General features: G+C 42.6%; 1 protein-coding gene across 1 annotated transcript; it reads right to left on the reverse strand.

The window, feature by feature from the left end:
• On the reverse strand, nt 1-27475 carry LOC117508134 (endothelin-converting enzyme-like 1). Its single transcript, XM_034167796.1, has 6 exons — nt 27313-27475; nt 17883-19089; nt 16630-16698; nt 16142-16255; nt 15878-15970; nt 1-129 (listed from the first exon to the last, which is right to left on the reverse strand). The coding sequence occupies exons 2-6, from the start codon at nt 18738-18740 to the stop codon at nt 1-3; spliced, it is 1263 nt and encodes a 420-aa protein (XP_034023687.1). The 5' UTR covers nt 18741-19089; nt 27313-27475.
• Between the last annotated feature and the right edge of the window lie 463 nt (nt 27476-27938).

Genomic DNA, 27938 nt, shown 5'->3' on the forward strand with positions numbered 1-27938 from the left:
TTACCTCTTTGAAGTTGTCTTGATTATATCAGACACTTTCTGGATGTAATCAGTGGCTAACACCACAATCTCTTCATCTTCGGAGAAGTTATCATGGAAGATTCTGTCCAGCAAACGTTTCCAGTGAAGCTGTAATGAGAGGGAAGAACTGTCTCTCAGATATCATCATCCACATTTGAATGCATTGTTAAAAACTGGGAGGAAACTATCCAAAGGTATACTAAGTTAAAACCAGGTGAAAGGTGTCACACCAAGGGTTTACCTAGCTGCGGCAGATAGATGGCTTGAGTGTTTGGGGTGGACCAGGTGTCTGCCTGGGTGTTTGCTATCTAGGACCTGGTGCAATTCCGTGGTGTGTGCAGCAATGCATGGCATTGGTGCAAGCTCCTACAGCTGATCTGACCTGGAAATTAAGACTGTATGATGGATGGAATGGAGGAACGTGGTGCACTGAGTAAATCCATTTTTTACCCGAGGCCAACAAATATGGCCATTGGGTATTGCAAAGGCTTTTCATCTGTCTGTCCATCCATTTGTCTGTGCTCAGCATAAGTCCAGTCCTATTACTGCCAGGGTCTTCAAATTGACAGGGAACATTCTTGGGACACAGACCTTGCACAAGTTCAAAGATGGCTAACCTTGACCTATGTTAAGCGGTATTTAAGAGGCTAAAAAGTCACATTCTGTGCCTAATTTTACGGTATGATCTTGCGGGAGTTAGCATGGTGACATCACTTCCTGGTGTTGCTAGCTGCTAACTTTGCTTCATTTTTGGCTAGACATAACACCTTTCTCATATATGATTCAATTCAATTCAATTTTTTTTTTATATAGCGCCAAATCACAACAAACAGTTGCCCCAAGGCGCTTTATATTGTAAGGCAAGGCCATACAATAATGATGTAAAACCCCAACGGTCAAAACGACCCCCTGTGAGCAAGCACTTGGCTACAGTGGGAAGGAAAAACTCCCTTTAACAGGAAGAAACCTCCAGCAGAACCAGGCTCAGGGAGGGGCAGTCTTCTGCTGGGACTGGTTGGGGCTGAGGGAGAGAACCAGGAAAAAGACATGCTGTGGAGGGGAGCAGAGATCGATCACTAATGATTAAATGCAGAGTGGTGCATACAGAGCAAAAAGAGAAAGAAACAGTGCATCATGGGAACCCCCCAGCAGTCTACGTCTATAGCAGCATAACTAAGGGATGGTTCAGGGTCACCTGATCCAGCCCTAACTATAAGCTTTAGCAAAAGGAAAGTTTTAAGCCTAATCTTAAAAGTAGAGAGGGTGTCTGTCTCCCTGATCTGAATTGGGAGCTGGTTCCACAGGAGAGGAGCCTGAAAGCTGAAGGCTCTGCCTCCCATTCTACTCTTACAAACCCTAGGAACTACAAGTAAGCCTGCAGTCTGAGAGCGAAGCGCTCTATTGGGGTGATATGGTACTACGAGGTCCCTAAGATAAGATGGGACCTGATTATTCAAAACCTTATAAGTAAGAAGAAGAATTTTAAATTCTATTCTAGAATTAACAGGAAGCCAATGAAGAGAGGCCAATATGGGTGAGATATGCTCTCTCCTTCTAGTCCCCGTCAGCACTCTAGCTGCAGCATTTTGAATTAACTGAAGGCTTTTTAGGGAACTTTTAGGACAACCTGATAATAATGAATTACAATAGTCCAGCCTAGAGGAAATAAATGCATGAATTAGTTTTTCAGCATCACTCTGAGACAAGACCTTTCTGATTTTAGAGATATTGCGTAAATGCAAAAAAGCAGTCCTACATATTTGTTTAATATGCGCTTTGAATGACATATCCTGATCAAAAATGACTCCAAGATTTCTCACAGTATTACTAGAGGTCAGGGTAATGCCATCCACAGTAAGGATCTGGTTAGACACCATGTTTCTAAGATTTGTGGGGCCAAGTACAATAACTTCAGTTTTATCTGAGTTTAAAAGCAGGAAATTAGAGGTCATCCATGTCTTTATGTCTGTAAGACAATCCTGCAGTTTAGCTAATTGGTGTGTGTCGTCTGGCTTCATGGATAGATAAAGCTGGGTATCATCTGCGTAACAATGAAAATTTAAGCAATACCGTCTAATAATACTGCCTAAGGGAAGCATATATAAAGTGAATAAAACTGGTCCTAGCACAGAACCTTGTGGAACTCCATAATTAACTTTAGTCTGTGAAGAAGATTCCCCATTTACATGAACAAATTGTAATCTATTAGACAAATATGATTCAAACCACCGCAGCGCAGTGCCTTTAATACCTATGGCATGCTCTAATCTCTGTAATAAAATTTTATGGTCAACAGTATCAAAAGCAGCACTGAGGTCTAACAGAACAAGCACAGAGATGAGTCCACTGTCCGAGGCCATAAGAAGATCATTTGTAACCTTCACTAATGCTGTTTCTGTACTATGATGAATTCTAAAACATGACTGAAACTCTTCAAATAGACCATTCCTCTGCAGATGATCAGTTAGCTGTTTTACAACTACCCTTTCAAGAATTTTTGAGAGAAAAGGAAGGTTGGAGATTGGCCTATAATTAGCTAAGATAGCTGGGTCAAGTGATGGCTTTTTAAGTAATGGTTTAATTACTGCCACCTTAAAAGCCTGTGGTACATAGCCAACTAACAAAGATAGATTGATCATATTTAAGATCGAAGCATTAAATAATGGTAGGGCTTCCTTGAGCAGCCTGGTAGGAATGGGGTCTAATAAACATGTTGATGGTTTGGATGAAGTAACTAATGAAAATAACTCAGACAGAACAATCGGAGAGAAAGAGTCTAACCAAATACCGGCATCACTGAAAGCAGCCAAAGATAACGATACGTCTTTGGGATGGTTATGAGTAATTTTTTCTCTAATAGTTAAAATTTTGTTAGCAAAGAAAGTCATGAACTCATTACTAGTTAAAGTTAATGGAATACTCAGCTCAATAGAGCTCTGACTCTTTGTCAGCCTGGCTACAGTGCTGAAAAGAAACCTGGGGTTGTTCTTATTTTCTTCAATTAGTGATGAGTAGAAAGATGTCCTAGCTTTACGGAGGGCTTTTTTATAGAGCAACAGACTCTTTTTCCAGGCTAAGTGAAGATCTTCTAAATTAGTGAGACGCCATTTCTTCTCCAACTTACGGGTTATCTGCTTTAAGCTACGAGTTTGAGAGTTATACCATGGAGTCAGACACTTCTGATTTAAAGCTCTCTTTTTCAGAGGAGCTACAGCATCCAAAGCTGTCTTCAATGAGGATGTAAAACTATTGACGAGATACTCTATCTCCCTTACAGAGTTTAGGTAGCTACTCTGCACTGTGTTGTTATATGGCATTAGAGAACATAAAGAAGGAATCATATCCTTAAACCTAGTTACAGCGCTTTCTGAAAGACTTCTAGTGTAATGAAACTTATTCCCTACTGCTGGGTAGTCCATCAGAGTAAATGTAAATGTTATTAAAAAATGATCAGACAGAAGGGAGTTTTCAGGGAATACTGTTAAGTCTTCTATTTCCATACCATAAGTCAGAACAAGATCTAAGATATGATTAAAGTGATGGGTGGACTCATTTACTTTTTGAGCAAAGCCAATAGAGTCTAATAATAGATTAAATGCAGTGTTGAGGCTGTCATTCTCAGCATCTGTGTGGATGTTAAAATCGCCCACTATAATTATCTTATCTGAGCTAAGCACTAAGTCAGACAAAAGGTCTGAAAATTCACAGAGAAACTCACAGTAACGACCAGGTGGACGATAGATAATAACAAATAAAACTGGTTTTTGGGACTTCCAATTTGGATGGACAAGACTAAGAGACAAGCTTTCAAATGAATTAAAGCTCTGTCTGGGTTTTTGATTAATTAATAAGCTGGAATGGAAGATTGCTGCTAATCCACCGCCCCGGCCCGTGCTACGAGCATTCTGACAGTTAGTGTGACTCGGGGGTGTTGACTCATTTAAACTAACATATTCATCCTGCTGTAACCAGGTTTCTGTTAGGCAGAATAAATCAATATGTTGATCAATTATTATATCATTTACAAACAGGGACTTAGAAGAGAGAGACCTAATGTTTAATAGACCACATTTAACTGTTTTAGTCTGTGGTGCAGTTGAAGGTGCTATATTATTTTTTCTTTTTGAATTTTTATGCTTAAATAGATTTTTGCTGGTTATTGGTAGTCTGGGAGCAGGCACCGTCTCTACGGGGATGGGGTAATGAGGGGATGGCAGGGGGAGAGAAGCTGCAGAGAGGTGTGTAAGACTACAACTCTGCTTCCTGGTCCCAACCCTGGATAGTCACGGTTTGGAGGATTTAAGAAATCCAAATATGATGTAAAAGCTAGTGACAAATAAATACTTCTCAAACTGAAAATGCTGTTTCTGTAACTTCATAACACCTCTGGAAGGATTTACAAAACATTTAGCAGACATTAGCGTGGTAATGTCACTTCTTGTTTTGCTAGCTGCTAACTTAGTTTTTGGTTCGAAATAACACCTTTCTCATATATTATGTAAAAGCTAGATAGAAATAAAGACTAAAACTGAAAAGGCTGTTTCTGGAACCTAATAACACCTCTAAACTGATTTACAAAACAATTCTCAGACTTCTGCTAATGCTTACTTCTATGGAGTTAAATCTCTCATTAATACCTGCAAATGCACAGAGGGTGATCTACAAATATTCTTTGATTTGCATAACTTCCACTCTTGTCAAAAGCTCATATATGCGCACATGCCTTGCAGACGCTGTTAAAATGTACATTTTTTTTGATTGATTGATTGATTGATTGATAGGCTTTACTGAACATGGACAAATTGTACGTAAGACAATAGGATCTTAATAATTAATTAAACAACTGCAAATTTTAAAGAACACAATGTTCATATGCCTAAGGGTGTTTTAGCATTGCACTATATTTTAACATTAAACCTTCAATAAATTGGGTCACCGTGGTCGGGTCAGTATAGAGGTCGTGCATTCACATTTTGTGTGGGATTTTACAGCACATAAAGCAGGTATACATGGGGTGGTGATGTCCTAGAGGCTAGAGTAGTGGACTTGCGACCAGAGGATTCTTGGTTCTATTCAAAAAAAAATCTCTAAGGTGCTCATGAAAATTCAGTAAGGTATATCTTCTTTTATACATTCAAATTCTAAGGCAGAACTAGAAAACAGTGTATACTAAAGTACGAGGTCTATTAGAAAAGTATCCGACCTTATTATTTAAAAAAAAAAAAAACATATGGATTTGAATCACGTGTGATTACATCAGCCAAGCTTGAACCCTCGTGGGCATGCGAGAGTTTTTTCACTCCTGTCGGTGACGTCATTCGCCTGTGAGCACACCTTGTGGGAGGAGTGGTCCAGCTCTCTCGTCAGATTTTCATTGTCTGAGAAGTTGCTGAGAGACTGGCGCTGTGCTTCAATCAAAATTTTTTCAAAAACTGTGAGGCAGATCCGAGTGGACACCATTCGAGAAATTCAGCTGGTTTTCTGTGAAAATTTTAACGGCTGATGAGAGATTTTGGATTGTTTCTATCGCTGTAAGGACTTCCCACGGAGCGGGACATCGCACAGCGTTCCGAAGCGACGTCGTCATCCTGTTTCAAGCTGAAAACCTCCAAATTTAAGCCTCTGTTGACCCAGGATGTCGTGAGAGAACAGAGAACTTTCAGAAGAGGTCGGACTCAGCAGTTTATCTGGACATTCCACTGTTAAAGGAGATTTTTTTAATGAAAGACGTGCGGAAGGATTGGCACGTCGGCTCGCAGCCGGCGCGGTGCACCCGCCACAGGAAAAACACCTCCGTTGGAAGCCTTAAGGACAAGTTGGAACATGCCCTGCTGTTAAACAATTTCTCAGATACTCACTCAACTGAAAGCCACCAAAAGCTGCCTGGATTTTACAAATGGTTATCAACACGGAGGTGTTTTTCCTGTGGCGGGCGTGCCGCGCCGGCTGCGAGCCGACACACCAATCCGTCCGCACGTCTTTCATTAAAAAAATCTCCTTTAACAGTGGAATGTCCGGATAAACTGCTGAGTACGACCTCTTCTGAAAGTTCTCTGTTCTCTCACGACGTCCTGGGTCAACAGAGGCTTAAATTTGGAGGTTTTCAGCTTGAAACAGGATGACGACGTCGCCTCAGAGCGCTGTGCGTTTTCCCGCTCCGTGGGAAGTCCTTACAGCGATAGAAACAATCCAAAATCTCTCATCAGCTGTTAAAATTTTCACCGAAAACCAGCTGAATTTCTCGAATGGTGTCCACTCAGATGTGCCTCACAGTTTTTGAAAAGATTTTGATGAAGCACAGCGCCAGTCTCTCAGCAACTTCTCAGATAATGAAAATCCGACGAGGGGGCTGGACCACTCCTCCTACAAGGCATGCTCACAGGCGAATGACGTCACAGACAGGCGTGGAAAAACTCACGCATGCGCACGAAGGTTCAAGCTTGGCTGACGTAAAAACATATGAATCAAATCCATATAGTTTTTTTAAAAAATAAAACGGTCAGTTTCTTTTCTAATAGACCTCGTATATCTAAATATCTAGTCAAGCCACTTAGGTGCCTGGTCTTGAGAACCAGGAATGGTAGGTTGAAAAGCTTTTTTATCCCATGGGAACTCTCATGTGTAAGGTCTTTAATCTCTAGGTTGCTCCCGGTGTGCAGTTGAGTGTCCTACCAACAGTTTACCTCTGTCCAAAATTGCCTTTGAATGCATCAAAGATGTTTGAGTCTGAAGGTGAGTGCTTTAGGCTGTTTCTCCCCATGTGGAAAGGTATAAAAAGAAGAATAGTATTTCTACATTTTTTTCTACTTTGCATTTTACTGTTGAAAAAGGCTCTACACATCTTGAAAACTGTGTTTCTTGAATCTTTTGATTCTTGCAAAAGCCACATTTTGAGTGACCCGGTGTCACAGTGTTGCCTGAGTTATATTTTGATATCACTGACTGAAAAAAATAACATATAAAACATTCTGAAGCAGTTTATCTCTGTGTGAAAATGTTTTCTGCTTCTCTTTCAGTCTTTTCTTTCTTTATGGGGTCTGTGAAAACTAATATCAGACTCTGGCTCTCACCACATGCCCAGTTTCCATCACTCCAGCTCTCCTCCTACAACTGTGAAACATCCAGAGGATTCACTGTCTGTGTTTCTGCTTCCTCGTATTCTCATCCTGTCTGTAAAATTTCCAATCCCCTGCCAACATCTCTTCATTATCACCCACTGGGATCATTTTTATTTTTTTGTTCATGAACACGTCATGATATGACTAATAAAATATTAACACAGCAACAATAACATTTGGCACAAAAACACGTATTTGTCCTGTGGCTGTCACCTTTTACTTATTTCAGTATACAGTGAATCTGGAAAGTATTCACAGCACTTCACTGTTTTCACATTTTGTTATGTTACAGCCTTATTCCAAAATGGATGAAATTCATTATTTTCCCCCTCAAAACTATACACACAATACCCCATAATGACAATGTGACAGTGGTTGACAGTGCATGTCAGAGCACAAACCAAACAGGAAGTCAAAGGAATTGTCTGTAGACCTCTGAGATGGGATGACCTCAAGGCACAAATTTGGGGAAGGGGACAGAAACATTTCTGCTGCTTTGAAGGTCCCAATGAGCACAGTGTGCTCCATCATCCATAAATGGATGAACTTTCGATCCACCAGGACTCTTCCCAGGGAGGTGACCAAGAACCCGTTGGTCACTCTGTCAGAGCTCCAGCATCCCTCTGTTGAGAGAGGAGAACCTTCCAGAAGGAGAACCATCCCTGCAGCAATCCACCAATCAGGCCTCTATGGTAGAGTGGCCAGAAGGAAGCCACTCCTCAGTAAACGGCACATGGCAGCCCATCTGGAGTTTGCCAAAAGGCATCTGAAGGACTGGCAGACCATGAGAAACAAAATTCTCTGGTCTGATGACACAAAGATTGAACTCTTTGGCGTGAATGCCAGGCGTCATGTTTGAAGGAAACCAGGCACCATCCCTACAGTGAAGCATGATGGTGGCAGCATCATGCTGTGAGGATGTTTTTCAGCGATAGGAACAGGGAGACTAGTCAGGATTGAGGGAAAAATGAATACAGAAATGTACAGAGACATCCTGGATGAAAACCTGCTCCAGAGTGCTCTCGACCTCAGACTGGAGCGGCGGTTAATCTTTCAGCAGGACAATGACCTGATGCACACAGCCAAAATATCAAAGGAGTGGCTTCAGGACAACTCTGTGAATGTCCTTCAGTGGCCCAGGAAGAGCCCAGACCTGAATCTGATTGAACATCTCTGGAGAGATGTTTGGAGGAAATCAGGCACCATCCCTACAGTGAAGCATGGTGGTGGCAGCATCATGATGTGGAGATGAAAACCTGCTCCAGAGCACTCCTGACCTCAGACTGGGGCAACAGTTTTCTTTCAGCAGGACAATGACCATCAGCACACAGCACCTTGGGTGCTTAGGATAACACTGTCTAGTGTGAGTCCAAAAGAAATGTAGTTTGTCCAAGTTTTTTAGAGTTTTTGTGTGAATGTGTTTCAAGCTAACCTGCTAAGCTAATGGTCAAGTGTAAGAAATGCAACATGGATAGAAATTAATCCAAACCAATTATGGTGCAAGATACCACTTGAATACAAGATTTTACTACATTTATGAAATGTTTTTCATGCAATCTGCAAATTACTGGACTTTATTTACATTTATGAATATTAAGGGCTTATTACCAAGTACCAGTACTGCAATTGTAAACCTGTATTAGATAAATGACATTTAAGGTTTGGACTACATGTTAAGCGTAGTTAGTTCATAAGATTGTTGTTAAAAATAATTTAAGATAAAACATTTGCATTTAAATAAATAGTGTGATTCATTTGATTCAAGATAATAATTAAAAAGGTTAAAAAGCATAAATAGGGTAAAAACAATAAAAATGTGATTTAAAAACAAGGTATATATTTCATTGCATTTTTGTGGAATTGTAAAACTTGTAAAATCAGATTGTAAATTGTGACTAGTACAGCTTTATTAAGGGCCTCTTCATACATAGTATGAATAAGTGCAAATCAGGGCAACTCACGGCAGAACAGCTTGTATGAGCGAACCACGTAAATACTGAGCTGACGGGCAGGCATGAACGATCCAGCTGTGATGGTTTTGTGTACGTGACGGTGTTGTGCACGAGCATGGAAGAAACCGTGGCAGTGGGAACACAGTGCGAGCAGCATGTGTAACCACATCACGCAGCTGCTGTTAAAAAAAATTAATACATGCCATCCACAGGATTCAAACCTGCAATTTCCAAAAGCTCTGATTGCCAGCCAGAAACTTTACCACTGAGCTACCATCGCTGTCCTATAAAAGGTGTAGAAAAACGCCTGAAATCAACAGCGAGATAGATGTATTAAAAAAATAAAACCACACACTATAAAAACAACACCGCATTTTATTGAATCCCTCTTATCGAGCGAACAATACAAGTATGAACCATCTGTTCCAACCCAGTCTCATGGCAAGTCATGATTCAGCAGCACAAAATACGATTTTTCATCACGGTGTTGCTTTGCGCCATGCGGCTCCACTGCGACGCGCGGAATTCCTCCGCTCCTCTTTCCATGACAAAAACTCCTGTAACAGTGGAATGTGCCATTCATTTCCAAACTGGATGCTGTGTTTTATCCGGGACGTCCTCTGACTAGCACAGGAATTGTGGAAGACGTGGACATCAGCACTTTTTCGGCACACTGAGACAGACGTGCGGAGGAATTCCGCGCGTCGCGGTGGAGCCACATGGCGCAAAGCAACACCGTGATGAAGCCTCACAGGACATGTTCTGGCATGTCCAGGCTCATCTACAATTTCTCGGTCACACGACTGAAAACCCACCGACAGCCATCTGAAAGCCATCTCAAAGCCGTCCTGTGAGAGCAACACGGAGGTGGTTTTGTCCCGCGCCATGAACAGCACGGTGGCGCATCCGTCCTCTTTTCTTTCCATGAAAAAACTCCTTTAACAGTGGAATGTGCCAAAAAAGTGCTGATGTCCACGCCTTTTTCCTTTTTTTGTGGAAGTCAGATGCCGTCTCAGATCAACAAAGCCTTCATGTTGGAAATGATCTGGTTGATTCAGCCTGTCGATCGGCACTGGGAGCGCGGCGCGCTCTCAGCAGTTGTGGGCCGTCCTTAAAGCGGCAGTAACACTCCTTAATCTGTGTAATCCCCACAAAATCGTCCCTGAAAGCCATATTAATTTTCCGAACGGTGTCCACCTGGAGGTCTCTCACAGTTTCTGGAAAAAAAATTGATGCAGCAAGGCTCCAAATCATTCAGACATTTATTCGCAATAAAAAAACAACGAGAGGGGTGGACCAGTGCTCACACAAAGCCTGCTCACAGGTGAATGACGCAACCGACAGGCGTGAAAAAACTCACGCATGCGCATGAAGGTTCAAGCTTGGCTGATGAAATCACACGTGATTCAAATCCATATGGTTTTTGCAAAAAATAAAAAGGTCCGATACTTTTCTCACAGACCTCATATACATTAATCTATTGGTTTGTGATATTGTGACAAAAAGCACCTAATTTTCATCACGGCAGCACAAATTCATTCTAATTCATTTCGTGATGGCTGCACGAAATTAAAAGTGAAGCGGGGGGGGGGGGTCAGGTGGTTATGGTTAGAGTGGGGGGAAGGAATAGAATTAGGTTATAGTTGAGGTTAGGGTTGGGGGCAGGAATAGGGTTAGTAATAGTGAGTTTAAAAAAACCTGTCACGAAAATTTGACTCATTTCGTCATGGGAGCATGAAAAAAAAAAGTGAGACTGGGCTGTCTGTTCTTCTGCAGATGACCCATGGTCACAGAGGTACAGTCATGACACAAATGGGGCAGTGCGCTCTTATCATGTCCACATCTCCTTCCCTGGTGTCCCCAGCCGGCCCCTCGCGTGTCCTGCCTAAGACACATGTCGTGTGGATGGCGAGCTGCAGGACAGACACTGTGTCATGTGGAACAGAGCTCACGTGGGTGACGTGACATTCACACCCGCTGCGTGAACCCACCTGGACCCACCACATGGACCCACCTGGTCCATATCACCTGGGGCGGCCTGTCAATGTGGGTGCTGTGGCTCGCTCGCTGCAGCCTGTCGCAACAGCGATTTATGTTTTTATGTATGTTCACGTGAGGACAGCAAGCAGACACACGCGTCACAGTGGACAGTTGTAAGTTTATGTCCGTCCAAGCCGTGACATCCAGAACCACAGATGTCAACAGCAGCTGCTGTTGTCGGACACGCCCCCTGTCAGTTCAGTGCACACACCAATGTGTCACTCTCTGTTATGTGATCATTATTTTTTAGTTATTTGTTATGTAATTGAGTATGTAGGTAGTGTAGTACTTATTAATATACCTGTCCTATGCACTGACCTGTCATTTGTGTCTCTGGTCATCAGCTGGGAGGCACCTCCCCGTGCTGTGTGCACTCTGACCTGGCTGTCTGGCCCCGCATGTGTTCATGTCCCCCTCCCTCGCCACGCCACGTGTGTGTGTGTGGGGGGGGGGGCACGTGCACATGTGCGAGACACATGCACCACATGTGTGCTGCTTTTTGCAACGCCACACTCGTGGGGGCACTTAGACAAATTTCACATCCAGCCTCAAAAGTGATTGTCTGCTGACTGTTTTCGTGCTAACAGCACAAATGGCCACAAATTTTCTAAGTGTCAAGTGATCCGTGTTAGATGTCCATGTGTGTCAGCTGGAATTTGGCTGACACCTGCAGCGAGAGGGATCAAATGGGCTCTCACAGGGCACACTCTGTGTTTCAGCCACTGGTGTGCGCAAATAGTTGTAGTGACAGTGTATGAGGTGTTAGAGGCAGCTCCAATTTTGCACAAATTGCATACATTTCCTGATTTGTGCGCAGTTTGACCACATTCGTACTATGTGTGAAAGGGTCCTAAGCTATGGCCACATGGATTTTTGGGACTTGTTATGACCGTTTTGTTATTATTTGAATTACTGCTGTTGAATGTAAAAATAAGGAACAATCCTCACTGTGAAGGAAACGCAGCTAAATGCATGTGCTCTCTCTATTCTTATTCATCACAGGCAAGCCGGTTACTTCACCCACATACATATGCCCTCTGAACCCCAGAGGAGCAACTGTATGAATGTTATTTGTTGTAATGCCAACCCTGTTTGAGCTCAAGCACAACAACCAAAAATCAAAACATCCAGGAGTGTGACAAACATCTTTATAGTTGCCTACTTTCCAAGAGGTCAGGATAAAAGTTTGAAAAGAACATCCACGAAAGCTGTTTTTCAGTCATAATTCTGTTTCTAATTGAGCTCCAACAGCAACAAAAAGCAGGTGTAAAATTGACAGTTTACAGATTAGACGTGGTTCCAGACTGCTTGCATCCCAGGCGGATTGGACTTGACATCGCCAGATTCTCGTTTTTCTTCGTTTCCTCTTACATCCCGTTTTCATTTATTCCTTCAATTTCCTCTGCAGGGTGCACGGCGTGGTGTGTGTGTGTGTGCGCGCGCACGCTACTGTGTGTAGCATTTCAGAACTCATATCTCCCGCCCTAAACACACACACACACACACACACACACACACACACACACACACACACACACACACACACACACACACACACACACACACACACACACACACACACACACACACACACACACACACAGACAAATCTTCCTGCTCAAAAAGCTCAGTTGGAGTTCAAATCTTAATCCATCACATAACATTCTACCAAAATATATGCATGTGTACACATAGTAGCGGGTTTTGGTTTGGGCGAACTGGCATTTTTTCATGACACTTGGGGGGGGGGGGCACCAGCACTTAAAAAAAAACAAACATTCATCTGCGCCGCAAAGCAGTTACTGTATCACTGTGTGAGGAACTGGCAAATTGCTGCTCCTGCTTCCTGAGGTGCACAGAACAGAAGTAGTGTGTGAGAGGTTCGGTGCAAGGTTCTAAACCCTCTTTACAAATAGGCAGGCTGGCCTTTCTGCAAACTATTTTTTCCATGAGTGGGCAGTTTGTCCTACCTGGTGAAATTCAAACCCGTTCTTACATCCTGTCTGTCCGCTTTCAAACGTCTTTTATTTTATAAACTGGCTGCCTGCCTCGTCCTTCCTTCATTTTTGGCACTGGATGAGCCGCAATGAAATGTGGTGCAGAGTTCTGGTTCTGTGCTGCGTCTTAAGTGGACTTTACCCTGCGAGAGGAGACACTGTGAAATCAGACAGCACGATCTCGCTGAGTGGGGCAGGATGCTCCATCTGGAGCCAAAGCGCAGCAGGCTCTTTCCTCCAGTGCACTCTGCTCTGCTTGTAGTCTGTGGTCTTTTGATGTCAATTTCAATTGCAGTTTCAGGAGTACTTCTAAAATATTAACAATAATAATAAAATAATTTAAAAAAATGGCTATTTGTGCAAAATATTGTGGGTTTGTTTATTTTTTGGGGGGGGCGGGGGGCTAGGAGGGGGGTCTTGCCCCGGGAGTAATTCAGTGTAGAACCACCACTGTGTACACACACCCACACACACTTATTGTGTATGCTCATATGTACTGCACTACGCAAAAATGTGAGGTACAATTTAAAAAAAAAAAACCCATACAGCAAAAATGCTGCAAAACAAAAATCACAAAATTTGTAAAATATCAAATACTTCACAGTAAAAAAGTGCAAAACATTAACAACAAAGAAAAACAAATATCTCACATTGCTACCCTTTAACTTTCAAAATGAATTATTTTACATGGTGTTACAAAAACATCATACGAGGTCTGTCCGTAAAGTATAGGTCCTTTTTATTTTTTTCAAAAACTATATGGATTTCATTCATATGTTTTTACGTCAGACATGCTTGAACCCTCGTGCGCATGCGTGAGTTTTTCCACGCCTGTCGGTGACGTCATTCGCCTGTGAGCACTCCTTGTGGGAGGAGTCGTCCAGCCCCTCGTCGGAATTCCTTTGTCTGAGAAGTTGCTGAGAGACTGGCGCTTTGTTTGATCAAAGTTTTTTCTAAACCTGTGAGACACATCGAAGTGGACATGGTTCGAAAAATTAAGCTGGTTTTCAGTGAAAATTTTAACAGCTGATGAGAGATTTTGAGGCGATTCTGTCGCTTTAAGGATTTTTCACGGTGTGAGACGTCGCTCAGCGCTCTCAGGCAGCGTCATCAGCCTGTTTCAAGCTTAAAACCTCAACATTTCAGGCTCTATTGATCCAGGACATCGTGAGAGAACAGAGAAGTTTCAGAAGAAGTCTGTTTCAGCATTTTATCCGGATATTCCACTGTTAAAGGAGATTTTTTTAATGAAAGACGTGCAGACGGGTCCGCGCGTCGGGAAAAACACCTCCGTGTTGATAACCATTTGTTAAAATCCAGTTGGCTTTTGATGGCTTTCAGTGGAGTGAGTATATGAGAAATTGTTTATCAGCTGGAGATGTTCCAACTTGTCCTCAAGGCTTGAAAACTTCTCTGTTCTCTCACGAAGTCCTGGATCAACAGACCCTGAAATGTGAAGGTTTTAAGCTTGAAACAGGCTGATGACGCCGCCTGAGAGCGCTGCGCGACGTCTCGCACCGTGAAAAGTCCTTAAAGCAACAGAATCACCTCAAAATCTCTCATCAGCTGTTAAAAGTTTCACTGAAGACCAGCTTAATTTTTCAAACCATGTCCACTTCGATGTGTCTCACAGGTTTAGAAAAAATTTTGATCAAACAAAGCGCCAGTCTCTCAGCAACTTCTCAGACAAAGGAATTCCGACGAGGGGCTGGACGACTCCTCCCACAAGGAGTGCTCACAGGCGAATGACGTCACCGACAGGCGTGGAAAAACTCACGCATGCGCACGAGGGTTCAAGCATGTCTGACGTAAAAACATATGAATGAAATCCATATAGTTTTTGAAAAAAAATAAAAAGGACCTATACTTTACGGACAGACCTCGTATTGATCACTTTATTGCTAATTGTAATCCTGCTAGTTGTCTTTGTGGACTTGCGATTTGCTGTTCCTGTAACAAGTTCCTGTAATAAAAGGTATATTACTTTCTTTAATATACTACCATCTTTAATAAAATAGATTCGATTTTCTTTTTCTTTTTTAAATTAACATTTAGAAATTTTACTTTTTATTTTTTTAAACAGACATATGAATGAACGACAGACATTAAAAAGGTTCTGAATGATTTTTGTGCCATAGGTGTCAGACTTGCACCACAGTTCAAGACATAAACAAAGTTTCCCTCCTTGACCACTCCTCCTCAAACTCCCCGCTCCTCCCCTACAATGAGTAGAATAAACAGTAGTTGGAGCCTTTTCATACATGTAACAGCGCTCTCTGTGGGGAAAAACCAAACATATGTGGACCCTGTGACATTGTTTTAATGCATTTCAAGAAACTTGCTGCTATTTACCATCTTGGGAAAAAAAAATTACCAGCTATCCTGTGAACAGTATTTTTAACCCGCCTCTCACCCAGGACTGCTGGGATAGGCTCTGGTCCACTTGTGATACTTAATTGGAAATAAGCAAGTATCGAAAATGAATGAATGAATTTGTACATGTGGCCAGACTGAGAAGATAAACAAGGGACAGAAAAGCTCAGAGCACAGATGGAGTGTTGCTTCATTGTGTGCACTGAAAGCCATTAAATCACCAAATCTTTACATTTAAAATAGTTGTGGGCTGCTATATTAACATGTAAAATGCCCTTCAAAGCACCTTAAAAAAAAGTTAATACAGAAACATTCGGGTGTTTAAGACCATTGCACTGTGGTTTTGTGTGTGAGTGTGAGAGAGAGAAAGACTCACGCTTGGAGCGATGCGCTGTAGCTGCCTGAGGGTGATGCGGTTGTACATGGTGCTGATGTCCTTTCTTTGGTCATCATATTCTGATACAGTGATCTGTGGAAAGGACAACAGAAGCGATGTCCCTGAACACTTTGTGACACACGCACACACACACACACACACACACACACACACACACACACACACACACACACACACACACACACACACACACACACACACACACACACACACACACACACACACACACACACACACACTTACATTAGCCAGACGGGTCTCCAACTGTATGATCTCTTTGGACTTTTGTGTGGCATTGTGAGCTGCTCCCAGCATGCTCAGCAAGCGCTCCATCAAGGCCTTGTATGCCGCCAAGATCTGAATAGTCGGAGAAACGCAATTACACCACAGACAGGAGGTGCTACCCACTGACGCTGTGACATGTGGGACAGCGGACAGGATAACAAAAGCACAGTGTGTGACAGAGGAAAACAGCTGGACGAATGTAGAGACAGGTCAATGGGACAGATGGAGGAAGGGTGGAGCAAAGGAGTCATAAAGGAACAAAATACACGACTGAAGGAGGGGTGGGAGGGAAAGAAAGAAGGAAAACGTGATAGGAAGAGAGGAGGGAATGAAGGAACTTAGGAAGGGAGAGAAGCAGAGAAAAATAAAAGGCTGTGACGGATAAGAACAGAGATAAGGAAACAGAGGAAAGAGGGAAAAGATTGAGAGGAGGGAAGCATGTTCACCTTAACACTGTCCTCATCCTGTCCCAGGTACAGGCTTCTCTCCGGCAGTGTGAGTCCTTCCTGATCAATCTATAACACACACACACAAAGAGAACATCAACAGCATGTTTAACATTTACAGTTAAAGCACATTTAATAACATTTTACATTATCTAAATACAGGACAGATACGCAAGGACTTAAACTTAATGCTCAATATGAATTTTGAAGATTTTTTTTTCTTATGGACAGCACGGTGGATTAGTGGTTAGCACTGGTGCCTCACAGCAAGAAGGTTGCGGGATCACTTCCCATCCTTTCTGTGTGGTGTGTGCATGTTTTCCCTGTGTCTGTGTGGGTTTCCGCCTGCAGTGTCTGCTCCCTTCTCTGCCCCTGAAGAGAAAGGAGCAGACCCTCACATATTCCCTAACATATTGCCCAGAAAATTCTTGACTCAGCAAGATGCTGTCATGAAACCGCCACGACAACCACAGGATGCATCAATAAATCATAAATGTGAACACATTAATGATGCATTACGACGTACAGCACCACGATGTGGTGTCCACCTTCAGTAAGTCATCAAAAGGACTCAGTTCGGCATGCATCATGATAAACACTGTGAAGATGGAAACCCCTCTTCAGCTTGAACAAGGACTCAAGGAGTGCATACCTCTCTCAAGACCCAACAATCATTCAATTTTGCATTGAGATTAACCACATTATTAGGATATGTGTGTCAGACAGGTTTCATCAAGACACAATTAACTGTTTTTTGGGGGAAATGTATCAAAATGTTGCTAAAATGACCCATATCAATACAGTATGTTAAAGAAAGTAACATGATCCGGAATCCATATCTGGATTGTGATCAACATCAAGATTTAATGGGCAATTCCTCTCAGTAAAACTGATAATTATACCAACTTTCACAGTGATAAAGTGAGCACTTATAATAATTCTGCCCATAATCAAGTCAAGTCAGGTCTGGGAGTGTGCGCTGGTGCCATGCTTCACCACATCCACTGGATAAAACACCTTGGCTGCTAGATGGCACCCATCCAGGCAGACAACTGGTCCATCCCCAGATCCATAATCGCATTGGAAAACTTAAAATACCATGTCTGTTTCTGCAGACTTTTCACCTCACTAATAATAAAAGCAACAATATGAATAATTATGGAATAACAGACAAAGAAATATTCTTCTGCACATTTGTAAACACATTCGTGTTTACAAATGTGCAGTCAGTACTCAAAGATCCCTTTACTCACCCTGATGGCATTCCTGGAGGAATTTTTGTCATCCACATTGACTGTGAGGGAGAAAAACACAGCAGTGCTATACATCCCCTGTGTCCTATACAACAACTCATTGAAGTCTGGCCTCTGGGGGGCGCCCTCCCTCTCCCAGCCAGCAGCACTTGGAGGAGCCCCCACCAGGTCCCACCCCCCACAGCTGTCTATCACCTCCATCATGGGGTCAGATCCCAACTTGTCGATCTCCTGGATATTGACGCATGATCGATAGAACTCCTTAACCTTGCGCTCAGCTGAGGACTCACCGCGCCTCCGTATGGGCTCCAGTAAAAGGCGCTGTAATTTCTCCTCATTGTGTTCCCCTATAGCAGTAATAATACCGTAGCTGAGCTTGTCCTCTGGGATTCCATGGCGCCTCAGCCAGCCACCACAGGCAAAGGAGTAGAAGTCCTGGCAGGGCTGGATGGTTGGATCAATATTGGCTTGAACAAAGCGCGCCGCCCGCAGCAGTGAGCGCTTGCGCTGGCAGTCCTGCCGACATTGTGGGTCCTGCTGGGCATCTAAGGAAATGTACTTGAGTGCCAGCATGCTGCCCAAGATGACACACATGCCTGCTGCAAAGACCAGCGCAGAGAGAAGGCAGATTTCCCTCCGACTCCATCGAGGAATCCCGCCGCTGCCACTGTTGCTGCTTGGATCTTTGTTTCTACCATTTGACCAAGTACCTCCACGACCACGCCCAATATGGCGGTCCAGGCTTCCACCAAGGTGAAGAGTCATGCCATTGCTGAGGATGTCACTACTATAGCGACTGCCATACTTCACTTCCTGGAACTCATCGTAGTGGGCGGTTAATGAATATGTTTTCTCCATGTCAATGGACAACTACCTGGTTGATGGTGAATGGATGAAGAGTTTAGCAAGGAGGGGATGAAAAAGTAATTATTTGTGTGTTCAGAGTGCAGCCATGTTGGCTGTTGTGACAAAGTAGTGCGCCCACTACAGGGCAAAAGACTGAACTACTGCCAGAGAACCTTTGACCTCCTTTAGGCAAAGTGTGCTTTATTCTCTTCCAATCAGCTGGCAGCTGGCAGGGCACTGGGCTCCCATTGTGCATGTTAAATCTCTTGAGTCGTGCTTTCGTTCTTCCTCATCCTCTGTTTCACTCTTCTTTTTCCATTTGTGCTCTGCTCTTCCTTCTTTCCAACCGGTTACAGGTCACCTGTCGATAAAAATAGAAATGAGATCAGAGAGTGCTGTAAGAGGAATGAGACGGGAAACATAACAGGCAAGAAAGACAAAACTGAAACAATTCTTGCTCCTTTTTGTAGTAAATTGTTTTGATGGTCAAAAAAGGTTGTTGGTTTTATTTACTCATAGACACCAGTGTCCCAAGGAGACTTGTGGATTTGGATGGATCACAGGAAACAAGGTCAACAGATCACAGGGAAGAGTGGAGCATCGGCTCCTAGTGGAAAGTTGTGTCAGTCACCGTAAGTTAGACGGTGTCAGTCCAAAATTGACTGACAGCGTTTTATTATTGCAGAGCGACAGGGATAATTTATGGCTTATAGAGACACCTCCCTCCACAGCGGGGACGGCTTTGGCTGATCCTCCGTGGAGATTTTAAAGAAATAACAAGCTATCATATTACAAACAGCTGCCAGAATATAAATCACATGCACATACAACCACTTAGTATATGTGAAGAGGATACACTAAAGTGCACAACACACCCGACCCACAGCATTTAGAGTTCACGAGACGTGCGGGCGCTCGATATATTTTATAGCTGTTTACATTCACCTTTGGTATCACGGATCCATTCCTCATGTAGCCTGTCGGCAGTATCACCCACCTCAGAGAGAGTGACTGATAAATTGCATTTTGGATGCAGCCCCGAGTCAAGTTCACCTGCTCTTCTGAGTGTGTGTTTGTGTGTCTGTGCGTTTTCAGTGAAGTGAACTTGCTGAAAACTGTGAAGTCGATCTGTGAAAATTGATCCCGTTATCTCCTCTGAGAATAGCAAACTCCGCCGCTGATGTCTTTACCAACACTTTCCCTCACTTTATGGGAGTGCAGTATGTAGATAAGGAAGAACATAAAGCTGGAAGTGAGACACAAAGGACTGAAAACAAGTGGCAGCATTGTGTTCTGTGAAAACTAACAATATGAAATGAGAATGTTGGTGGTGAATAGAGTGAAGTTTAAAGTTCTTATTGTGTATCCATGTTTTGAATTGTTACGACTGCCTGTCCTCTCAGAAAGTCCTTGTTTTAAAAATATGTTTTTATATCAAAATTGCTTTCTGTTCCCATTCAAAAAACTACAATGGATCTCATCCCACAATTTTGAATCCAATAAATTGAGATGTTGGTGATCAGATCATTCTTTTCCATTTGTGATTTCAGAATGAGGTCACTTCTCCTTAGTGATTACATGCCCATCTTCTTTGGCAGTTGAACACAAATCAGCCCATCAAGCTGAGTATTGAATCCTATTGACTACATATGATGCCCTGAGAGTGTCTTGAATGTTCACCTTCAAAAATCAGAGTGGATCATAACAGTAAATTTGGCATTTTACACCTTGAAATGGGTCCTGGTACAGCTACTGCCAGATGCAGTAGCTGTACTTGTCCTGAATCACTGAAATTTGTGGCTAATTTTAGGTGATATTCTTATTGTACTAATAACTCCTGATTGAGTGCATGCACCACTGAGGGAATGTCTGGTTCTACTGTCTAAAATCACAGTTAGCTGGGAATATAACATTCTCTGGTGTAAGAGTAGTTAGTCACTAGGCTCTACTGACTAGAGTCAACAGTGAGTACAGCTTTGAAAGTAATCCCATTTTAAATCAGGAAGAAACAGGAAAAAAAGAGAAACACTGAAGAAAGTCAAGTATATTGTTGCATATTGTGTCATTATTCATTCAGCTTATCATCCATCAATCTTTTGCCTCCTTACACAAGCACACACTGTTTGCAGGTGTATCTACCTGTTTTGTTTTTTGCTTCGGCTTGTAAATATATAGTATTTTGTATGTAAGTAGGTATGTGTAGGTGTATATTTATGTTTGTGTATATATATGTGTATATATGTATATGTGTATGTATGTTGATGTGTATATGTATGTGTATGTGTATATATATGTATATATATATATATTGATATCGGTTTAGGTGTGTAGGAATTTATGTGTATATGTGGCAAAGGGTATTACTGGTTGTGGGGAAGAAGGGGTAGGGATAAATAAGCTGATGCTTCACCCTACCCCTTTTCGGACATGTTGGGTACACAGTAGGAACTTTTTTGTTGTTGTCTTTACTGATCTATCTTGTAATTGTTGTTGTATCAAATGTTCGAAATAAACAGTTTTCATTCATTCATTCATTCATTCATTCATTCATCTACGGAAATGTTGATGTAATTTACTATCAGCTTCTTGCACTTCCTCATGAACAGGAAAGCGCTCGTTCCTTTCCTATAATTTATTATAATGCAAATATTATTGGATTGCTTATCAAAATGTATGCATTTTCTCCTCTGAGGTTCTCTCTCCATCTGTTTCAAGTGCACTCACACTTGCCTTGTGTCAGGACTGTTTTAGCATGACAATAAATTATGATGCACATGCACGCGCGGACACACAGTCACGCACTTATGCTGAGTGGACCACCGGTCTGTGAGTGGGAGACTAATGGATTAGATCTTGTGGGTACGATCATATAGAAAGGCGTGTGTGATAAATGACTATTTACCAAACATGACAGGCCCTAATATCAGAGACATATTCTAATAGTCTCTCACACACACACACACACACACACACACACACACACACACACACACACACACACACACACACACACACACACACACACACACACACACACACACACACACACACACACACACACACACACACACAGTTAAAGAGAATACATAAAAAATGCATCCCTGGTGTTATGTAGCACCTTGGCAAGTGCTGTCTAGCACTCTCCAAAGGTCCTAAACAATAAACAGCCACTTTTATTGCCGGCCTGTTCATTCTGTTTTTCTCCCCACTAATAGCACACCCTCAATAAAGATCAATTAGTCATCAATAATTGGAGGCCACTGAGAGGTCACTCTCAGTGATGTTAGAGACTGTAATGAGGGATCACAATTTTACTAACACACATGTTAGAAGCTTTATTCAGAGACCCTGAGGTGTTTGGCAACATCCAGATCTTTGCAGGAGAATGAATGTTCAAAATTGAAGGTCCTGGTGCTTCTTATCTTACTGTATGGTTGTGAGACTTGATCACTAACCAGTGAAATAAGGTAAGAATTAGATGTCTTTGGTACAAGAATTCCTCAGAGGATTCTTGAGTACTGCTGGAAAGACTTCAGGTGCCTTGAGACTTGCACAAATTTGATTCACGCGTGCCAGTGAGTAAACTCGTCATAAACTGTGCATGAGCTGTGCGTGGCTGTGTGCCAGTATGCAAAAATTTTTTGAAATGTTCAAAAATTCTGGCACGCATTAATTTTGTGAACTAGACATGAACGTTGCACAACCTATTCAAAAACACTGCGTGTCACTGCGTGTCAATATGTCTCATTGCCACAGTGCATCTGAACAATTATGATGAGATGTTACAGCTATAATAAACATAATTTTACAGATACATTATCTACCTCATAAGAAGGAATGAAAATGCAACTATATATATTATAAATAATTACATATGAGATGCTTCCAAATGCATTCTCCGCTGCATGACGCGCACAAGACAGGCTACAGCTGCAGATAATTTCTCTGTGATTTTGAGAGCAACGAGAGATGTTTTCATCATCCCAAGTTCTGAGAGCAAATGCGTCATCGGCTACAAAATTATTATTTTATTTCATTTTTATATAGCATGGCACCAAGCTGGACAAAAGCGGGTCGCAGTGGCATGACAAACTGTGCGACAGTGCTGGGGTCAAATTTGTGCATCAAGGTGGCTTTTGTGTCAAGTTTTTATAGTTTAAAGCAGAACTAATTGTTCTATGAGTCAACTGATGTACCCCCCCACCAGCCCCTGGATTTGTGGGTCCTAATGATTTAAAGTTTCAGTCATGAAAATTCAGTAAGGTCCATCCATCCATCCATTTTCTTCCGCTTTATCTGGAGTCGGGTTGCGGGGGCAGCAGCTCAAGCAAAGCTGCCCAGACCTCCCGATCCACACACACCCCCCAGCTCCTCCGGGGGAACCCCAAGGCGTTCCCAAGCCAGCCGAGAGATATAGTCCCTCCAGCGTGTCCTGGGTCTTCCCCGGGGCCTCCTCCCAGTGGGACATGCCCGGAACACCTCTCCAGCGAGGCGTCCAGGGGGCATCCGGAAAAGCTGCCCGAGCCACCTCAACTGACTCCTTTCGACGTGGAGGAGCAGCAGCTCGACTCCGAGCTCCTCCCGAGTGACCGAGCTCCTCACCCTATCTCTAAGGGAGTGCCCAGCCACCCTGTGGAGGAAACTCATCTCGGCTGCTTGTGCTCGCGATCTCGTTCTTTCGGTCATGAGCCAAATCTTATGACCATAGGTGAGGATCAGAACGTAGATCGATCGGTAAATCGAGAGCTTTGCCCCCCTACTCAGCTCTCTCTTCACCACGACGGTCCGATACAGCGACCGCATCACTGCAGATGCTGCACCGATCTGTCTATCGATCTCACGCTCCATCCGTCCCTCACTCGTGAACAAGACCCCGAGATACTTAAACTCCTCCACTTGAGGCAAGGACACTTCACCGACCTGAAGAGGGCAAAGCACCTTTTTCCGATCGAGAACCATGGCCTCAGATTTGGAGGTGCTGATTTTCATCCCGGACGCTTCACACTCGGCTGCAAACCGCCCCAGTGCACGCTGAAGGTCCTGATTTGACGAAGCCAACAGAACCACATCGTCCGCAAACAGCAGAGATGAGATTCTGTGGTTCCCAAACCAGACCCCCTCTACACCCTGGCTGCGCCTAGAAATTCTGTCCATAAAAATAATGAACAGAACCAGTGACAAAGGGCAGCCCTGGCGGAGGCCAACGTGCACTGGAAACAGGTTTGACTTACTACCGGCAATGCGAACCAAGCTCCTGCTGCGGTCGTACAGGGACCGGATAGCCCTTAGCAAAGGACCCCGGACCCCGTACTCCAGGAGCACTCCCCACAGGGTGCCCCGAGGGACACGGTCGAATGCCTTCTCCAGATCCACAAAACACATGTGGACTGGTTGGGCAAACTCCCATGAACCCTCGAGCACCCGATGGAGCGTGTAGAGCTGGTCCAGTGTGCCGTGACCAGGACGAAAACCACCACACTGCTCCTCCTGAATCCGAGGTTCGTCCATCGGTTGAATTCTCCTCTCCAGTACTCTGGAATAGACCTTACCGGGGAGGCTGAGGAGTGTGATCCCCCTATAGTTGGAACACACCCTCCAGTCCCCCTTAAAGTATATCTTATATATTATATTCCAATTCCAAGGTGGTACTATGCTAGTATATAAAGGTATATCTAAATATCTAAAAAGGAAGAGTGAAATAGGAGAGTAGAAAAGAGTAGAGTAGAGCCACTTAGGTGCCCGGTCTTGAGAACCAGGGATGGTAGGTTGACTACAGTTGCTTTTATTTTTTAAACTTCAACATGTTTTTCCTCTCCGATGCTAACTAATTTGTCAGGATTGTCTTAGGGAAGATTTATGCAAAACTGCTTAAGTACGACATTTACATTTTAATATGAGAATATATGCTTCTTAAAAATATTGCATATCTTATTTTGTGCAATAGAGAGCTCCCCGTCTGTCAGGGGGTTGTTACAGTGCTTTTTATGGCTCCATGAAAATAGAACATTACACTTACTTTTACTGTTACAATTTACTTAATAACTTAAACATGGGACTGGAATATAAATTACATCTCATTCAAGTTGAAACCATTTCCTTATTTTAATTAAGTGGATGTTTACATTTGTAAAACGTCACATAGGATTGAATAAAAATGTTTGTTTTTGGTTTGTATCTCCAAATAGAGTATCACAATAAGAATAATGCTGTAATTTGGGTACAGGAGAGATATGGTGTTCTTCTCTATAAAAAATAAAAAAAAAAATACAAAAAACATATACATATATTGGCATCAGCCAAAATGAGTTTGCTAATATTCATAAGAATCCAATATCATGCATCAGTAGCTGATTTGTTTCCACATCTTTTTCTGACATTAATGTGGGGGATTGACGTTTCGGATAATGTGCTTCCAGGGGCGGAGTTGCTTTTTGTTCACTGATTTGCTCATGGGCAAGTGGACTCTCAGTAGCAATCGTTTCTCAGAGTCATGGACCTATTTGTTTACTGTACAACCTGCACTACCAACTGAGGTATAACTGCGCCAGCACAGTGACAATAAATTGAATCCCTAACATGAGTAAATCAGTTCAAATGCACATTATGAGCACCAGCAGAAGCTGTAACATTATTCAGATTTATCACAAAATTTTTGTAATTTAACACATCAACACATTCACATTTTTCCCTTGGGTCCGATAAAGCAACCACTTTTGCCTCAGAGTGAGATGTCAAGTCACTGGGGGCCAACGTCAACCGGCAAAGTTGCCAACGAATGCTGGAAAACACATTACAAAGACCATAAAGATAAAAAAAAAAAGATAGACAGAGAGAGAAAACTGTCTGAAAAATATGTCTCAGGAAGAAAAGGCATTAAACACCTTTTGCAGCTGATCTGTAACAAAGTTGGCTTCCTCAAAATCTTAACAGGAAGAAAAAAAAAGCACATTATGACTCTCTTACTGCTATGTTGCCCGCCAATACATGTTAGTTATCCAAACATAAATTCACTGAGAATGCTGCAGTTTGTGGCGGTGTTTGGAGGTACTCAGAAATAAGAGGTTGGAGGCAGTTCTTGGCTTTTATCTCCTTCGGGGTGAGTTACGTCACCTGCAAGACCTCTGTAAATGGGTTTATTATACCTTAATCACAGTGGTCACAGAGCCTGACCCAAAAGCACGGCGGCACTCGGTGGGCTCAGTCAGTCCCCTTGTGCCTTATCACTGGTCACCAGAGGCTGCAGTAGAGTGCTACAGTGCATTTACACATTTAGACACACAGCAAACCAGCACCCATTTATGCTGCCAGTATCAACATGAAATTACTCCACAGCCTTCCAGCACCAGATTCATGGCACATACACTTGGATATATTACAACTATTTCTGCGTTATTATGTGCAATTTCATGAGTGAACATTAAAAGAAAACACCTAATAATTTAATTTTTCACTCCAGACACTTTTTTTTTTTTTTTTTTTTGTAGTTTGATATCTCCAGTTGCTCAGGTTCCCACAGCACAGGATTCAGTAGAGAGCTGTACTGAGATTTGGCACATTTTACACAAAAAGCCGTTCCTGACACAACTCCAGTTCAACATGGAGAAAAAGTGTGAAGCTCCTGATGTTCCTCATCAGCCAAGTACTAATCAGAACCTGCTCTGCTAATATTGTGAATATTCTGAAGTGTAACGGGATTGGGTTGGCTGCACAAAAACCACACCAGACTACATAAAATCTGGATCTATTTTAAAACTAATATTAGTATATCATCCTGACAGCAGGGAGTGGGGTAACACTATGTCACCCACATTTGTATTGAAATGGTATCATGCTAAATTAAGTTTAATCAAGAAAATCAGGGCTATGCCAAGCGGAACAGGGACTATACATACTGTGTGCGCGTGTCTTCATCTAAGTAATGAAGCACTTGTCTGTTTTGATTTTACTATTTATTTTTTAAACAACAGAACTTAAGGAACACAGTGGATGAAGCTGAACATGTTAACAGAGAGCTGCCAAACTTTTTGCGGAGGCACAACTCATGCGTAAAGTTGAAAAGACAAAGCTGACTGCAACGCGCTAAAACGAAAATGAGTCCACCTTAAAAATGAGTTCGAAATATTAATTGGCACTGCTTTGGTGCATTTTTACTGAGTTTTTCTTCGCATTATGGGTTAAAACGAGTTGAAATAAAGTTCACTGTTGTGCCGACAGCACCAAAGAAGCAAAGAAAAGCAACAAAACCGAGATATTATCCACGATTAATTGGCTTTACGCGCACAGCTTGGAAGAAAACGTACGTCACTGAACAGTAAATCAGTTATTCGTATGTAGGCGCACCGCTGCGCTCACCGCGCATCCATCCAAACGATATTTTTTACGCGTTACAACAGAAATAACTTATAACCGACCGAAACTTCCAAACAGAATTCTGAGAACATAATGACAAAAACTAAGCAATCACGTGGAATTTCGGGAGTCTTTATAGCAGAAAACGCGTATCACACACAGGCTGGTGAAAAGCAGGTTTACCTATTCAGCTCATTACAGCAGAATGATGGCAACTTGTGCCCATGAACCTTACCTGCAAACAGTCAAAAGAAATTTCCGCGTGGAATGGAAAAAGTGTCTAGTTGCTTGTGTGTAAGTGTAAGAGATTCACGCCGCTGATGGTCCCGCTGATTATGTGGTCTCCTCCTCCAGAGGACTGCGCACACCGGGAACCGCGCAGCTGTGTGCTGCCGCTGCAGCGCACAGCCTGAGAGAGAGAGAGAGAGAGAGAGAGAGAGAGAGAGAGAGAGAGAGAGAGAGAGAGAGAGAGAGAGAGAGAGAGAGAGAGAGAGAGAGATTGCGCACACGCAGTCGTACACACTGATCAGGTATGTGCCTTTCCATATTTCTTCGAATAATTATGTAACAAAATATTTATCACGGATCAAGACTAAGATCCAGGCTTTCATTGACTTCCTAGACTCGGCCATCAGAAGTATATATCTGCATAGCGTGAAAGTGTTGGAATTGTGGAGACATTCGCAACAGTGCTCTCCAAAATATTGGACCAATTGGTATTTCACACATTTTAATTTGTTTATACCATCTCAAATACAAAACAAACAAACAAACAACAACAAAAAACAAACAAAAAAAGTAAAATTATCTTCCTTAAACTCAAACTCAATCAAATCTCTACAACTTGATATGAATTTATTC

The sequence above is a fragment of the Thalassophryne amazonica genome, chromosome 4, assembly GCF_902500255.1.
Source record: "Thalassophryne amazonica chromosome 4, fThaAma1.1, whole genome shotgun sequence".
NCBI classification, from domain to species: domain Eukaryota; kingdom Metazoa; phylum Chordata; class Actinopteri; order Batrachoidiformes; family Batrachoididae; genus Thalassophryne; species Thalassophryne amazonica.

Excerpts from the sequence above, each read along its gene's own strand:
- LOC117508134 (XM_034167796.1), bottom strand. The coding sequence starts at position 18,740 with ATGGAGAAAACATATTCATTAACCGCCCACTACGATGAGTTCCAGGAA. Across the intron at positions 16,699-17,882 it reads CCTCCAGGAATGCCATCAGG|ATTGATCAGGAAGGACTCAC; the intron begins GTGAGTAAAGGG and ends TGTGTGTTATAG. Across the intron at positions 16,256-16,629 it reads AGGATGAGGACAGTGTTAAG|ATCTTGGCGGCATACAAGGC; the intron begins GTGAACATGCTT and ends CCGACTATTCAG.